At 47.8% G+C, this 15,928-nt stretch overlaps 1 protein-coding gene across 1 annotated transcript; it reads left to right on the top strand.

Annotated features, from left to right (window-relative positions):
* Positions 1-5,339: 5,339 nt before the first annotated feature.
* On the top strand, positions 5,340-15,203 carry FAM210B (family with sequence similarity 210 member B). Its single transcript, XM_019017250.4, has 3 exons — positions 5,340-5,612; positions 11,619-11,794; positions 12,604-15,203. The coding sequence occupies exons 1-3, from the start codon at positions 5,427-5,429 to the stop codon at positions 12,818-12,820; spliced, it is 579 nt and encodes a 192-aa protein (XP_018872795.2). The 5' UTR covers positions 5,340-5,426; the 3' UTR covers positions 12,821-15,203.
* Positions 15,204-15,928: the final 725 nt, after the last annotated feature.

The raw sequence follows: 15,928 nt of genomic DNA on the forward strand, positions 1-15,928 counted from the left end.
GCCTTAAACTAGAGGAACCCGCCCCCTCCTGCTGCTCCTGCTTCTCATTCCCCAAAGGCACTGCCCTCTCTGGCTTTCTCCTTCCAAGACATCTGGAGTATTCTCCTCAATTTGCTTAAACTGCTGCAAAAGACAGCAAGAGGGACCGTCTGTAAGCAACTTCTGCTTTTAGCTCCAGAACACAAAGAAGCTCAAAACTGAAAACTTAGACAATATAAAAGACTAGGCTGGGCAAGGTGGCTCACCCCTGTAATCCCAGCACTTTGGGAGGCTAAGGCGGGAAGATCACCTGAGGCCAGGAGTTTGAGACCAGCCTGGCCAACATGGTGAAACCCCGTCTCTACTAAAAATACAAAAATTAGCTGGACATGGTGGCACGTGCCTGTAATTCCAGCTACTTGGGAGGCTGAGGCATGAGAATCGCTTGAATCTGGGAGGCAGAGGTTGCAGTGAGCCAAGATTGTACCACTGCACCCCAGCATGGGTGACAGAAAAAGACCCTGTCTCAAAAACAAGAGACTAAATGACTACCTAACAAATAAGGCTTTTTCATGGCATGTGTCAGTATAAGTCTTAGAACTGACAAGAAAAAACTTTACAAATGCACGAAGTGTTTCAGCAGAAATTTCACAGAAAAATAAATCCAAATGGCCAAGAAATACACAAAAAGATTCAAGTACATAAGTAATCAAGTATGGTAGACAGAATAACTTTCCCCCAACAAAAGATGTGCATGTCCCAATCCACAGAAACTGCGAATGTGTCATGTTACAAGGCAAAGGAATGAAGGTTGCAGATGGAACCCTGTGACCTTCAAAAAGTTCCTTTTGGCCTGGCACAGTGGCTCACTCCTGTAATTCCAACACTTTAGGAAGTCAAGTCAGAACGATCGCTTGAGGCCATGAGTTTGAGACCAGCCTGAGCAACATAGCACCCATCTCTATAAAAACTAAAAAAAATAGCAGGATATGGTGGCATGTGCCTGTAATTCCAGCTATTCAGGAGGCTGAGGCAGGAGGATTGCTTGAGCCTTGGTGGTTGAGGTTGCAGTGAGCCATGAGCATGCCACTTCACTCTAGCCTGGACAACAAAGAAAGACTCTGTCTCAAAAAAAAAAAAAATAAAAGGACACTGTTAAATAGGCAGTAAAAATCACCATGACAACTCAAGGGAGAGAGATTATGAAAAGAAGAAAATAGTTTCATATTTTAATACCTTGAAAGGCACTTCTTGCCTGCTTTTTTAATTATTATTTTTTATTTTACTATTTTATTTTATTTTGAGACTGGGTCTCACTGTCGCCCAGGCTGGAGTGCAGGGGTGTGATCACAGTTCACTGCAATCTCTGCCTCCTGGGCTCAAGCAATCCTTCCACTTCAGCCTCCGGAGTAGCTGTCACTATAGGCGCTGTCACCGCTGAGACAGCAAGAACAACCTTTCCTCTTCTTTTTCCTCCTCAGCCAGCTCAATGCAAAGATGACAAGGATGAAGACCTTTTTTTTTTTTTTCTTAAGATGGAGTTTCACTCTTGTTGCCCAGGCTGGAGTGCAGTGGCACGATCTCGGCTCACCACAACCTCCGCCTCTCGGGTTCAAGGGGCCTCAACCTCCTCCTCAACCTCCTCCTCAACCTCCTGCCTCAACCTCCCGAGTAGCTGGGATTACAGGCATGTACCACCACACCCGGCTAATTTTTTGTATTTTTAGTAGAGACTGAGATTCACCATGTTGGCCAGGCGGGCCTCGAACTTCTGACCTCAGGTGATCAGCCTGCCTCGGCCTTCCAAAGTGCTGAGATTACAGGCGTGAGCCACCGCGCCCGGCCTTATACGGCTGTCTTTAATGTCAGATTCTCAAGTTAAGAACATAAAAGTCAGTCCTACATTTCTCTGCTAAAGACACCATTTAGAGTCAGGGTAAATAGACACTCTTGGCCGGGCGCACTGGCTCATGCCTGTAAGTCCAGCACTTTGGGAGGCCGAGGCGGGAGGATGACCTGAGGCCAGAAGTTTGAGACCAGCCTGGCCAACATGGTGAAACCCTGTCTCTACTAAAAATACAAAAATTAGCCAGGCGTGGTGGTGCACTCCTGAGGTCCCAGCTACTCAGGAGGCTGAGGCAGGAGGATCACTTGAGCTTGGGAGACAGAGGCTGCAGTGAGCTGAGATCACACCACTGCACTCCAGCCTGGGTGACAGAGCAAGATTCCATCTCAAAACAAACAAACAAACAAACAAAAAACTCTCATTTGCTGTACTCTGCAACCTTTATGGAGTGAAATTTTGCCATTTATTCAAATTTACAAATACACATATCTTCTCACTAAGCAATTTCACTTTGAGGAATTTATTACACAGGCATACTTAAACACGGCAAGTGACAGAAATATCCGCTGGTTCATCACAGCATGGTTTATGATCACAAGGACTGGAAAATACCCTAAATACCCTAATGGTCCACCCACAAGGGATTGGTTAAAGCATTACAGCACCCTGGAATACACTGGAATGCTAAGCAGATTTTTTTAAGAATAAGGAAGATTTTTGTGTACATATTCAGAAAACTCTAAAATATATTGGAAGCAAAAAAAGTCCAGGTGAGGAACACTGTGTATACTATGCCCCACTTGGGTAAAAATAGCGATGAAAGCCGTTCATAGGAATTTGCCTGCACACATGTAAAATTTTCTAGAAGGATATGCACAAGCAACGGGTAACAGTGTTTGTCTCTAGGGAGAAAAAAATGAGGAGAACTGGTCACTGGGATAGGAAGGAAGCTTGTCATTGTGTAGACTTTTTGTACCTTTAAAAATCTGAACCGTGAGAATACATTATCTATTCACGAAAATGAAGAAATTAAAATAAATATAGCTCATGCATGAGCTGCTGCTCTAGAGAGACAAAGAGAGCTGACACAATAAGAAAAAAACAAAACTGTCACAAGTTCATGCAGGCAGCAGCTCCAATACATTTTGTTAAAAGCAAAAGTTTCTTCACTTTTAGAAGAAGAAAAAAAGAACCTAAAGTCTATAATTACAGTATTATATTTACTGTCAAATTTAAAGGGAAAAACAAAATTATCTTTTTCTCTTCTCTAATAAGCATATAGCATGAATCACAAACTCAACTGCTCATGAAGCCTGGGCAGGAAACTTAAATGAATGAAGAAGGCCTGGTGACAAGAAAATCACGGGCGCTTTGGGAGGCTGAGGCAGGAGGATCACGAGGTCAGGAGATCGAGACCATCCTGGCTAACATGGTGAAACCCCATCTCTACTAAAAATACAAAAAATTAGCCAGGCGTGGTGGCGGGCGCCTGTAGTCCCAGCTACTTGGGAGGCTGAGGCAGGAGAATGGCATGAACCCGGGAGGCGGAGGTTGCAGTGAGCCGAGACCGCACCACTGCACTCCAGCCTGGGCGACAAAGCGAGACTCCATCTCAAAAAAAAAAAAAAAAAAGAAAGAAAGAAAATCACGGGAACCGCGAGGAAGTCGAGATCAGATGCCATCTGGAGGTGGCACTGTCACCGGGTGACAGAGGGGCTTCAGGCAAGGCATCTCTACAACATCCCAGCTAACGTGTGTGCCCTCTCTGTGCACCAGGCACTGAGCGAAGCCCTTTCCAAGAACTGTGTCAAAGAATTATCTCAACAATCTCATGGGGGAAAGTATTATCTTCATTTTACACATGAAAAAACCAGGGATCACAGAAGTTGAGTCACTACTTCCAAATCACACAGCTGGACTTCTAGGGCCAACCTGACAGACAATCTGCACCCTTAAGCACTCTTCCCCAGCTTCTTGCAGACACTTAAATGGAAGGATTCCCATCCAGGGGCACTTTAGGACCTCCCTCCAACAGACCCTGTTACTTTCACAGCTATAACTCCATCTTATGTAATAAACATTTTTAATACATATGTGTTTAATATCATTTCTGTGCCTGTGTAAGAGCTTGGTTGAGTTGAATTGCAGTTGACTAATAGAATATTACATCTTTTGTAAAATATATTTCTTTTTCTTTTTCTAGAGAGACAGGATCTCGCTCTGTCACCCAGGCTGGAGTGCAGTAGCACCATCGTGGCTCCCTGAAACCTGGACCTCCTGGGCTCAAGCAATTCTGCGTCAGCCTCCCGAGTAGTTGGGACTACAGGTGCATGCCACCACACCAGGCTAATTTATTTTTATTTTTGTAGTGACAGGGTTTCGCTATGTTGCTCAGGCTGGTCTTGAACTCCTGAGCTCAAGTAATCCTCCCACCTCAGCCTCCCAAAGTGCTTGGATTATAGGCATGAGCCATTCCACCCAGCCAGAACATCTTTATTGAAGTATAATTTACATAGCATAAAATTCATCCATGTTAAGTGTACAGTCCCACGAGTTTTAGTTACACAGCTGTCACCATCCCTACAATCTGGGTTTAGGATCCTTCCCTCACCCCAAGACGTTCCTCCCACTCCTTGGCAGTCAATCTCATTTCCCACTCCCAGCCCTAGGCCACCACGGATCTGTTTTAGGTCTCTGTGATTTTGCCTATTCTGGGCACTTCATGTAGCTGGAATCCTTCAGTGTGTGACTTTTGTGCCTAGATTTTTTCAATTGGCATAAGAGCTTTGAGATTCACTTATGTTGTGCATGTATCAGTAGTCTGTTCCCTTTAATTGTTGCATTGCGTTCCATTGAAGACTTGTGCCACAGTACGTCCCAGTTTATGGGCATTCCTAATTGTTGACTAATATTTATAAGATCTCTATAAACATTGGTGTCTTCACATTTTAGTCTTTGAGTGTCGAGCCTTTGTTTCTCTTGAGAAGCTACCGAGGAGTGGAGTTGCTGGGTTGTATGGTTAGTGTATGTCTAACTTTTCAAGAAACTGCCACACCGTCTTTCGCTTTACATTCACGCCAACAATCTATGAGGGTCAGAGGACTTTTTATTAAACATGTACTAATATCAATTCTCATATTTATTTTCTTCTTTGGAGCTAACACGTAAACATATCTATAATTTTTTTTCAGGTTTCACCCATTTCTGCAGGGAGAAAAGCTCATAAGCCACGGCCCTACGCCCACCTTTGTGCCCACAGAATAAGGAAACCCGCCAACTGCACACCGCAGTTAGAAAGCCGAAGACCCTGCAGAGACCTGCACCCACCCCCAAAGGGGCGGGGCTGGTGAGCGGAGAGGAGGCGGGGCGCGCTCCTTCAGCCCCGCCCACCAGCCCTGGACTCCGGCTCCCGAGGAGCGGAGCTAGTGGGTGAGCCAAGGGGATGTGCACACGCCTCCTCAGCCCCGCCCAGCGCGCGCGCGGCGGCGCCCCTGGCGGGCGGGGCCGGGGAGGGCCCTCGCCGGGTCAGCTCCGCCCACTCTCCCCGGCCTCCGCCCGCCTCCCGGGTCAGCGGCGCGGGTGCTGCGCCGAGCTGCGCACCATGGCCGGGTTGCTGGCGTTGCTGGGCCCGGCAGGCAGGGTGGGCGCCCGGGTCCGGCCTCGCGCCACCTGGCTCCTGGGCGCCACCGCCCCCTGCGCCCCGCCGCCCCTGGCCCTGGCCCTGCTCTCGCCCAGGCCAGACGCCCGGCTGCTCCGCACGGCGCGCGGGGACTGCCGCGGCCACCAGGTAAGCACCCCACCCCGACCTTGATCCCGGGCGGTGTCCAGGTCCCCAGACGTCCGCAGGGCCGCACCGGGGTCCGGCCGCCTCCGCCAAGGACGCCTTTGCACTTGTAGCTGCCCTGGACCGAGCTCTTCCAGGGTCCCCGAAACCCCAAATCCCTGCAAGCCAAGGAAGCGATCCTCCTAGTTGACAGCCAGAGAAACTGAGGCTCGGGAAGGTGTGGCGCTCTGCCCAAGGTCGCGCAGTCTTCGGCCGAGCCCCGGGTCTGCAGAGCCTCAGCCAGGCTGGGGCGCAGCCGACTGACTTGGTCTGAACTTCCACACGTTGCCTGCGGAGTTGTTGTCCAGGCCTTCTGGCTGGGTCTCGCTGTGTTTTGAACATCTCCCGACGCTCGCTGCTCCTCCCTTTTCTTCTGAGTGGAAGAGCAGGCGTCCTCAGGGAAGCCGCGGGCAAGAAACCCACAGTGCTGTTTGTTATGTTTCATTTCCGTCACTTTCCATTGGTGCTAAGTGAAAACTGGTTTTCCTTCAGAGCAGTCATACCAGCTTTCCTTTCAAGAAATCTATCACTTTCTTCCAAGTGAGTCTTTTTAAATAAAAATAGTAGTAAATGAAGTCTGGCGGTCCAGGAATGGCAAGCCCAGACACGCGGAGCCGGCGTCCAGCCCGGAGCGCATCCGGCCTGGCAGTCTGGAGCCTCTTTGTTTGCCTGGGTGCAGACAGGGCCCCTCCATTCATCGCCCGGTGACCTCAGACCGAGTCCTGAAGGCTTTTGAGCTTGTTTTCTGACCTTTTAGAGGGCCAAAAATAGCACTTTCCCAGCAAGAGTTTGGGAGACAACTCCATGAGCTGGTGCAGGCCTCAGCGCAGTGCCGCCGGCCCAGCGAACATCTCCTGACCGTTTCCTAGCTTTTCAGTAAGGAGCGGATGGGGATTGGACCCAGGCTTTCACCATGCCTCCTGCCCAGATCAACTTCCTTCCTTGCCTTCTCCAGTCCGACAGGTGGCACACAGGTCTTGGGGATCCTCTCCAGAGTGGCACCTTCTGCACACACCGTGCCGCCTCCTGATGATTCTTCAGGGCCCAGCCCAGCTGTTCCTTCCTCCGGGAAGCCCTCTCTAACGACCTGTGAGGTCTCGGATGCTTCCACTGGGCCTGCTTCCACCCTATGGCTGTGGGTCTTCTCTGCACTCATCTGGAATGGCCTCTTGTCCTGCCTGTCTGTCAGCCACATTGACCTTGTCCCCAGCTCAGGCCCTGGCACTGGAGCGGTGTGTGTGTATACAGTGGCAAATTGTCCCCAGCTCAGGCCCTGGCACTGGAGCGGTGTGTGTGTATACAGTGGCAAATTCTCCCCAGCTCAGGCCCTGGCACTGGAGCGGTGTGTGTGTATACAGTGGCAGAGTTGGCCTCAGACTCCCTGGATTCCTCTCTCTACTCACTTGTTGTTGACTTTGATCAAATTCCCTTCTCTCTATCTCAGGCCCCTCATCTGTAAAATGGGACGTTAATAATTCAGACTTCATAGAATATGAATGTAAAATGAGATATGTTCATACCTGGCATCTGGTGTGTCCTAAATTAAGGTTAGAAATGGCTATAATTGCAGTAAATACATACAGTCACAAGGCCCCAGGGCCCCGTGAGCTGTCCTTGTTTCTTCTGCACCGTGGTAAAATCGGCAGAATCCCAAGTGGGATCAGAACCTCAAAGGAGATTAGGACAAAAGATAACTCATCTGCCTGAGAAAACGCGTCCCCAGCAGGGCCTGGGAGCAGTGCAGGGAGGGTCTGGGCTTGGCCAGAGCCCAGAACCTCCCCTGTCTGTCCTGGCCGCCGGCCCTCCTCGAGGAGGTAGGAGTGTGCTGCCCAGCTGGGATCTCCAAATTTGCCAGGTGTTTAATTAAGAGCCAAAGAGGCCCACCCACGCTGCCTTGGCAGGGGGTCACTGTAAGAGGGGTAGGGAAAGCCACAGAAGAGACCTGCCTTTTTGTCTTAACATGATTTCATGTCCTGTAAACCGCCTAGCAGCCCCGCCTGCCTGTGCCACTTATTCCTTCCAGGGACGTAGGGGGAGCTCAGGCAGATGACTTGCTCTCCCAGAGCCCCAGTGTCATTTTGTCTCCATCAGTTCTGGTTCCAGTGGCACCTTTTCAGGGAGACCTTCCCTGATGGCCTTATTTAACATTCCTCCTACTCCCTGTCTCCCGCCCCATTGGTGTTTCTCTATGACACTTGTCACAGGTAGCAGCCCTGGTATTTTACTCTTCTGTTTATTGTCCCTGCCTTCCCATAAGACCATAAGCTCATCGAGGGTGGGGTTTTGTCAGTTTTTTCCATTGCTCTGTCCCCTACACTGAGAACAGTGCCTGGCACAGAGGAGACACTCATGAATACACGAGGAGTAACATAGCATGGTTGTTCAGAGCAAAGGCCCTGGACCCAGACTCAGCGAGTTTGGATCCCAGCTCTGACAGTAATCCCTGTGTGATCCTCGGTAAGTTACTCAACCTCTCTGGGCTTCTCAGATCCTCTTCTGTTAAGTGGGGTTGACAGTAGTCAAGGTTGTTGTGAGGATTATATGCATTAATATTTCCTTTTTTTAAAATTAGAGACGAGGCCGGGCGCGGTGGCTCACGCCTGTAATCCCAGCACTTTGGGAGGCCAAGGCGGGTGGATCACCTGAAGTCAGGAGCTCAAGACCAGCCTGGCTAACATAATGAAACCCCGTCTCTACTAAAAATACAAATATTAGCCGGGCATGGTGGCACGTGCCTGTAGTCCCAGCTTCTCGGGAGGCTGAGGCAGGAGAATCGCTTGAACCCGGGAGGCGGAGGTTGCAGTGAGCCAAGGTCGTATCACTCCACTCCAGCCTGCGCGACAGAGCACGAATCTGTCTCAAAAATATAAAATAATAAAATAAAAGATATGTTGGCCAGCTTGGTCTTGAACTTCTGGCCTCAGGCAATCCCTCCTACACCTCAGCTTCCCAAAGTGTTAGGATTACAAGCATGAGTCACCGTGCCCAGCCAATATTTTCAAAGTACTCAGAACAGTGCCTAGTACAAAATATACACAATATAGTGTTTATTATTAATATGATTTCTCAAGTGGAAGAAAACAGGTGTCACTCCAAACACTGTGATCGGCTTGGCAAGGTCCTTGGCTCATTCTTTAAACCTTCCTACCCCCCTCTATTACAGGTTTTTGTACTTTAAAAAATGTTGGGGAGAGGCAGAAGGGGCATCTCCCACACACACTGTCTCACACACACACTCTCACACACATGTGCACGCATGCTGAGTACAGACAGAAGATGTGTCACGCCGTCCTGTGCATTCAGGACAGTGCCTAACACATCCCGGGTACTTACGGCAATGTTTCACGAAGAAATGAATGTCTAAAAATTTTCCATTGCCTGCAAGTCATGCCCTCATAAATTCTTTTATTTCAGCTTCTTTAGTCTCCCCAAAGGTTAGGAAGAAAAATGCGTGGCTCACAGTGCTTATAGATGGGTGTTTTTATCAAAACAAAAGGAATAAAATTGTCCAGTAACTGGGTGTTCTCTAGAATGTCAGAAGCCAACCGTGGTGCCAGCTAACCCGAGATTGTCTCTGTGTCTGAATGTCTTGGCCCTACCACAGTCTTGCAGTAGATTCTGCTCAGTTCTATAGCTGGAATCCTGGCTGCCTTTTTATTTTTATTTTTTGGCCAAAAGTCCTTTTGCCAAAATAAAGACCATAAAGAAAAGGGCCCTTGCAGAGACAGCTGCACTCGGTCCAATGATTGGACAGAATGGGGCCAGGTGTCAAGGGCATGGGTGTTTGGCCCTGCGAGGGGCTGTAGGTGGCCTCCTATCAGTCCCCACCGCCTGGCTGCTGTCCCCTCTGCAGCCTCCCTCAGCAGCTGGAGGTGGGTGGGGCTTGTTTATCAGGGAGAACCGATGCCCTCCACAGCCATCCTGGCCAGGGGTGGCAGGACTAGTCAGAAGGCTTCAAGAAAACGGGAGGTCACATGTGCTGGCCAAAGAAAGGGGGGCTGATGACATCTTCCCTCCTCCCCTCCAGAGCCTGGACGTTCTGGAAAAGTGTCTTCCTTTAAGAATGGTCATTCTGGCAGGACAGGAAAGGGGAGCCTGCTGAGTACCACAGAGGCTGAGGCCTGGTGGTCACCAGCCCAGTCACCAGTCCATGCTGCCAGTTAGGCGTCCCTCCCTCCTGAGCCTCAGTCATCCATCTGTCAAAACAGGAGCGACAAAGGTTCCTGGGTCATGAGGCAGTGAGGGATTTATGAAATGACGCCTTTGAAGTGGAAGCTCAACTCCTGGCTCAGCAGAAGGGACCTGTCATCGGGACACTGAGGATTTTCCTCAAATGTTCTAAAAAATCTTATGCCTCTAAAAATAACAGGGTAAAAGTGGGCCAGCTGCAGAGCCCATAACAAGAGCTGACTTCCAGCCAGGTGCACATCACCTGCCGGGACAAACCCCAGGACTGTCCTTAGAGAAGTCTTTTGATTAAAGTGCTCTGTTATTGAGAAGTGGTTTTTTTCCCTCCCCTAATGTGGGTGAGGTTGGTATTTTTGTTTCTCCCACACATTCCAGGCTTGGTAGGTGCTCAGTAACTGTTAGCAGATGTCCCATGCAATCCGTGATTTCTGTACAAGTCCTGGTAGGGCACTGTGCCAAAATCACCCCCACTTTGTGTGTTTCAGATGTCAGGTGTAAATCTTGATTCTAGGAGTAAATCTGCCATCGCTTTTGCTGCATTAATTTTGTGCGCACCGTCCTTTTTTGATGGCGTATAACATGGTTGTCACATGCTCAGGCTGTGGCCTTGGAGGGCCTGGGTTCTAATCTTGGTGACGTCAGGCCAGTGACCTCACCTCACCAAGCCTGTGTTGCTCCTTTGCAAAGTGGGAAAAGCAGTAGTATCTACCTCTGAAGGTTGGCATGAGGATGGAAGGAGAAAGGGTTGGAGGACCACCTGGCTCAGAGAAAATGCTTGATAAAGGATCATTGTCCCCAAGCTTGTGAGCCTTGGTGTTTTAGTTACTATTGCTGCTATAACAGATGAGCACATACCTGGTGGTTTAAAACAATCCACATTTATTATCTTACACTTCTAGAGGTCAGAAGTCCAAAATGGGTCTTAATGCACTAAAGTCAAGGTCTCAGCAGAGATGGGTCCTTCTACAGGCTCGAATCCATGTCCTGCCTTTTCCAGCTTAAAGCCACTTGCATTCCTTGGCTCATGGCCCTTGCCTCCATAAGCCAGTAGCACCGCATCTTCAGCTCTCTCACTCTGCTTCTGTCCTCACAACCCCCTCCCCGACACTGAGTTTCCTGCCTCCCTCTCTTCACTTATAAGGACCCTTGTGATGACGTTGGTAATAATGTAGCCCAGGTAATTCGGGATCATCTCCCTATCTCAAGACCCTTAATCACATCTGCAAAGTTCTTCTGCCATGTAAGGTGACATATTCACAGATCCTGGGATTGGGACATCTTGGGAGCCATCATTCTGCCGGCCATACCTAGTTCCAGGCTTGCATTGCACTTAGTGACTAAGTTGGCTCAGACTCGGCTCACTGAGTAAGAAAGGGGTAACTGATCCACGCCTGTAATCCTAGCACTTTGGGAGGCCAAGGCGGGTGGATCACCAGGTCAGGAGATCAAGACCAACCTGGCTAACACAGTGAAACCCCATCTCTACTAAAAATACAAAAAATTAGCTGGGTGTGGTGGCACACACCTGTAATCCCAGCTACTTGGGAGGCTGAGGCAAAAGAATCCTTTGAACCAGGGAGGCGGGGTTGCAATGAGCCACAATCATGCCACTGCACTCCAGCCTGGACGACAGAGTGAGACTCTGTCTCAAAAGAAAAAGGAAAGGGGTGACTGATCTCTCATCCAGCAGGAAAGAGTATAACATTGCATGTGTGTATAAAAGCGGGTAATGACTGCCCATGCCTGCCCTAAAGCACCTCCTCTTCTCTGATTTGTACACAGGACCCCAGCCAGGCCACGGGGACAACAGGCAGCAGCGTCAGCTGCACAGAGGAGAAAAAGCAAAGCAAGTCACAGCAACTGAAAAAGATTTTTCAAGAGTATGGCACTGTTGGCGTGTCATTGCACATTGGAATCTCATTAATCTCCTTGGGCATATTTTACATGGTTGTGTCAAGGTAAGATTTTTGACAGTAATTAATATTTGTTTTTTACTGTCATGTAAGATTCTATGTGAATAAGAACGTGTTTGCTAAAACTTTTTTTTTAAGACAGGGTCTCACTCTGCTGCCCAGGCTGGAGTGCAGTGGCACGATCACAGCTCACTGCAGTCTTGACCTCCCTGGGCTCAAGTGATCCTCCCACCTCAGCCTCCCAAGTAGCTGACACTACAGGCATGCACCACTGCACCCAGCTGATTTTGTTTGTTTGTTTGTTTTGGGGGACGGACTCTCGCTCTGTTGCCAGACTGGAGTGCAGTGGCGTGATCTCGGCTCACTGCAAGCTCTGCCTCCCGGGTTCAAGTGGTTCTCCTGCCTCAGCCTCCCGAGTAGCTGGGACTACAGTCACATGCCACCAAGCCTGGCTAATTTTTGTCTTTTTAGTAGAGCCAGGGTTTCACCCTGTTGGCCAGGATGGTCTCAATCTCTTGACCTAGTGATCTGCCCCCTCGGCCTCCCAAAGTGCTGAGATTACAGGTGTGAGCCCCCGCGTCAGGCCAATTGTATGTTTTTTTGTTGTGTTGAGACAAGAGTCTTGCTATGCTGCCCAGGCTGGTCTTTAACTCCTGAGCTCAAGCAATCCTCCCACCTCGGCCTCCCAAAGTGCTAGGATTACAGGCGTGAGCCACTGCACCTGGCCACTAAGACTTTTATTCTTTCAGCTACTTCATTACATTTTTTAAAATACTGTAAATCTTATAGCCAAATCAATTTCTTCGTTTAATCCCTTGCTGTAATAATTGTTTTCTTTGCTTCTTCCCCCCTAGTGGTGTGGACATGTCTGCAATCCTGCTGAAACTCGGATTTAAAGAGTCCCTGGTACAGTCAAAAATGGCAGCAGGCACAAGTACCTTCGTGGTGGCCTATGCAATCCACAAGCTGTTTGCGCCAGTGAGAATCAGCATTACGCTAGTCTCTGTGCCCTTGATTGTCAGATATTTTCGAAAAGTGGGATTTTTTAAACCTCCAGCTGCAAAACCTTAATGAACTCTTCAGTCATACACACTGAAAACCTATTTCTTCTACATTACACAATTTGGATTGGTTTTAGGGTTTTAGGGTTGTAGGGTTTCTTTTGGAGAGGTAGGGGGCTAATTGCTATGTTCTCATGGATAAACTTTGCCAGCAAAAATCAGGCTTTTGAACAATTTTAATTTTTTGCCTCATAAATTTTGTGAATGCTATTCATTATAGGGCTTGTATATATAATCTAAAATGTCAGCAAGGCATCGGAGATGGGTTAACATCTCAAAACAAAATAGCCTACAAATGTTCCTTGTGGGAGATTTTGGCGAGGGTCTGTCGGTAAAAGCTCCAGGGGGTTAATCTTGGCTCAGTTTCCTAAAAAGCAATGATTAATTTAACTGGCTTTTAAATATCCCCTTCCGCTGATATTTCTTGTCAGCTGCCTACAGTTTAATATGCAGCGTTCACAAAACAGCTGCCAGTGCTACAATTAATGAAGCAAAACTTAATATGTAATCACAATCTAAATTAGCATCAATACTTTGACATTCATTACATTTGGTTTGGGGGAAGAAAAGTATTTCTGGTATGTTTCATTGATCCCCAAATACCTTCCAATCTGGACATGATGGGGCTGACTCCAGATGGTTTTTCTGAAATTTCATTAAGGTAGGTCAGCGTCATTTGTCTCTGTTTAGGTAAAATATAAAAACCCTGCCCAGTAGCAGTGGCATCGCTTGGTTCCTGATGCCCATGTTCCAGAGGAATTCGGATACCACAAACAGCTAAGACAATCTTAGCTTTTCTTAGACAATCTTCTATCTCAAACTTCAGACATTCCAGAATTGTCATGATGTTTACACTGTCTCATTGAGTTAAAAATCCTGTTCAAGAAAAAAAAAGATTTTGTATCACTTCTTAAAAAGGAATATTCGTAGCACTTGTCACAAATAGAAGGCAACCATGAGATAATACAAGCCAGGGAGAGGCTTGTATTACATGACAGGTGTAATTAGTCTGCTGAGCCAGCTTTACCCAATGAAGGGCATGTGTGTTAGAGAGATTAGCTAAGAGTAGAAATTCAAGCATAGAGGCCAGGTGCGGTGGCTCACGCCTGTAATCCCAGCACTTTGGGAGGTTGAGGCAGGTGGGTCACTTGAGGCCAGGAGTTCGAGACCAGCCTGGCCAACATGATGAAACCCCGTCTCTACTACAAATACAAAAATTAGCCGGGTGTGGTGGCACACGCCTGTAGTCCCAGCTACTGGGGAGGCTGAGGCAGCATTGCTTGAACCCAGGAGGTGGAGGTTGCAGTGAGCCAAGATCACACCACTGCACTCCAGCCTGGGCGACAGAGGGAGACACTGTCTCCAAAAGAAAGAAATCCCGGCGTAGATCCAAACTGAGACACTGAGGCTTCGTCCTTATAGTAGTCAGGAGCAGGCGATTGAAGTAATTCTGTCCTGCGGGGTTCGGCATCATGCATGTTTCCCCCTGGGCCATTCTCTGATGCAGGGCACTTGCTCCACACTCTGGGAACCCAGATTCACCAGTCTGCCCTGTCACATAGTTGAAGGAGTTGCATTTATCTTTCTGGCTCCTAATTCCTTTAAAATTACATTTGTTGCAGAACCTCCACAAGGCTAAATAAAATAAAATTACATTTATGACCATCAGAGAACTGAATAAACTATTAACTGGCCATCCTGGTTTTGCAGAGGTCAGGTTGTTGACAGTTCCTAGTTGGCCCACAGCTACCCATGTCAGTTATCTCCACTAACATATCCAAGAATCTTTGTAGGACAATTTCTCCACCTGCAAGGTCTTTCAAGTAGAACTCTTCTTTCTTTTAAGGCAATTAGCCCATTGCCAAAAGGTTTTACTGTCTTAAAGCTGTCTTTCTGAGATCTAATTCCAAGGACTTCTCCACAGCTAAGTGAGATGCCTCACACCATTAGGTGATTCTTTGGACAGAACAGAGTATTTTCATCTTGTGTTTAAAGCAATTCCTTGGCTTCGGCTCCTCACCACTTTCTATGCCAGTCTCCCATTTATGTCCCTAGTAATGCCTATGCAAAAAAAAAAAGAAAAACTGATGGTGAAACCTACAGGTTTAAGGGCTTAAATCTCAAACTTTGTTAGGAGTAACAGGAGTGTGCTGAGAGGGCAAGCAATAAAACAAATCATACCAAAAAGCCACATTGCTCTCTCCTAAGCCCCAACCCCACTCCACTCCTGTGGCCAGGGGTCCAAACAGAAAATAACCGGAGAAGACAAGGAGGTCAAAGGATCAGGGAACTAAGCATTATGTGAATTCACCAGCAAGATGTACAGAACGCCTGTGTTTACATTGTTTTTATGGAACTAGCAGAATAAAACTGATCTATTTTAAAAATGAAAACCATTGTTTCTCTAATTTATCTGACAAAGTGAGCAGCTTAAATTCTGTGAAACATCTTTATAGTTTATGAGCTTTTTTATATTCCTTCTGGTAAGCCATGGTTGTTGCTGATGATGAAGTGGCACTGTGACCAGTGTATTAATGTGCTACTACAATGAGCTTTTTCTTTGCTTGTGTGGGATTGTCTGGGGAAACGTCCCAAGTCTCACTGGTGTCACTGGGAAAGTCAGTCACATGATAATAACTATAGCTTGGGAGGGTGGCACATGAACTATTTGGGAAAGTCAAAGTCAGTTCAGCTCAAGACTATGAGAACCAGAAGCTCCTTTGTCCCAAGGGGGCTGGCAACTGCAGTTTTACTGAGTCATGTTTTTAAGTTTCTCTATATTGGCCACTTTGTTATGACATATCCTGACATACCTGCTGTCCAGTTTCTTGCACTGAGCATTGGCCATGCAAGCAGATTTCTCTACTAGCTCTAAGCTCAACACTTCTACTTTTCCTTCATCACGGTCACTTTCACCGTATCTTTAGTCGATGGACAGATGACAAAGATATGACAAATATATAAACACTATATATAATGAAGTATTAGGAGTACACCCAACAGGAGAGACCAGAAGAGGCAGGACTAGATGAGGGCGAGACCTGCTCCTCTCAGCCCCTGCTCATTTCCAGGCCAGCAATGAACAGATGGTGGAAAGAATTACACAGCACTCCATACA

Source organism: Gorilla gorilla, chromosome 21 (genome assembly GCF_029281585.2).
Source record: "Gorilla gorilla gorilla isolate KB3781 chromosome 21, NHGRI_mGorGor1-v2.1_pri, whole genome shotgun sequence".
NCBI classification, from domain to species: domain Eukaryota; kingdom Metazoa; phylum Chordata; class Mammalia; order Primates; family Hominidae; genus Gorilla; species Gorilla gorilla.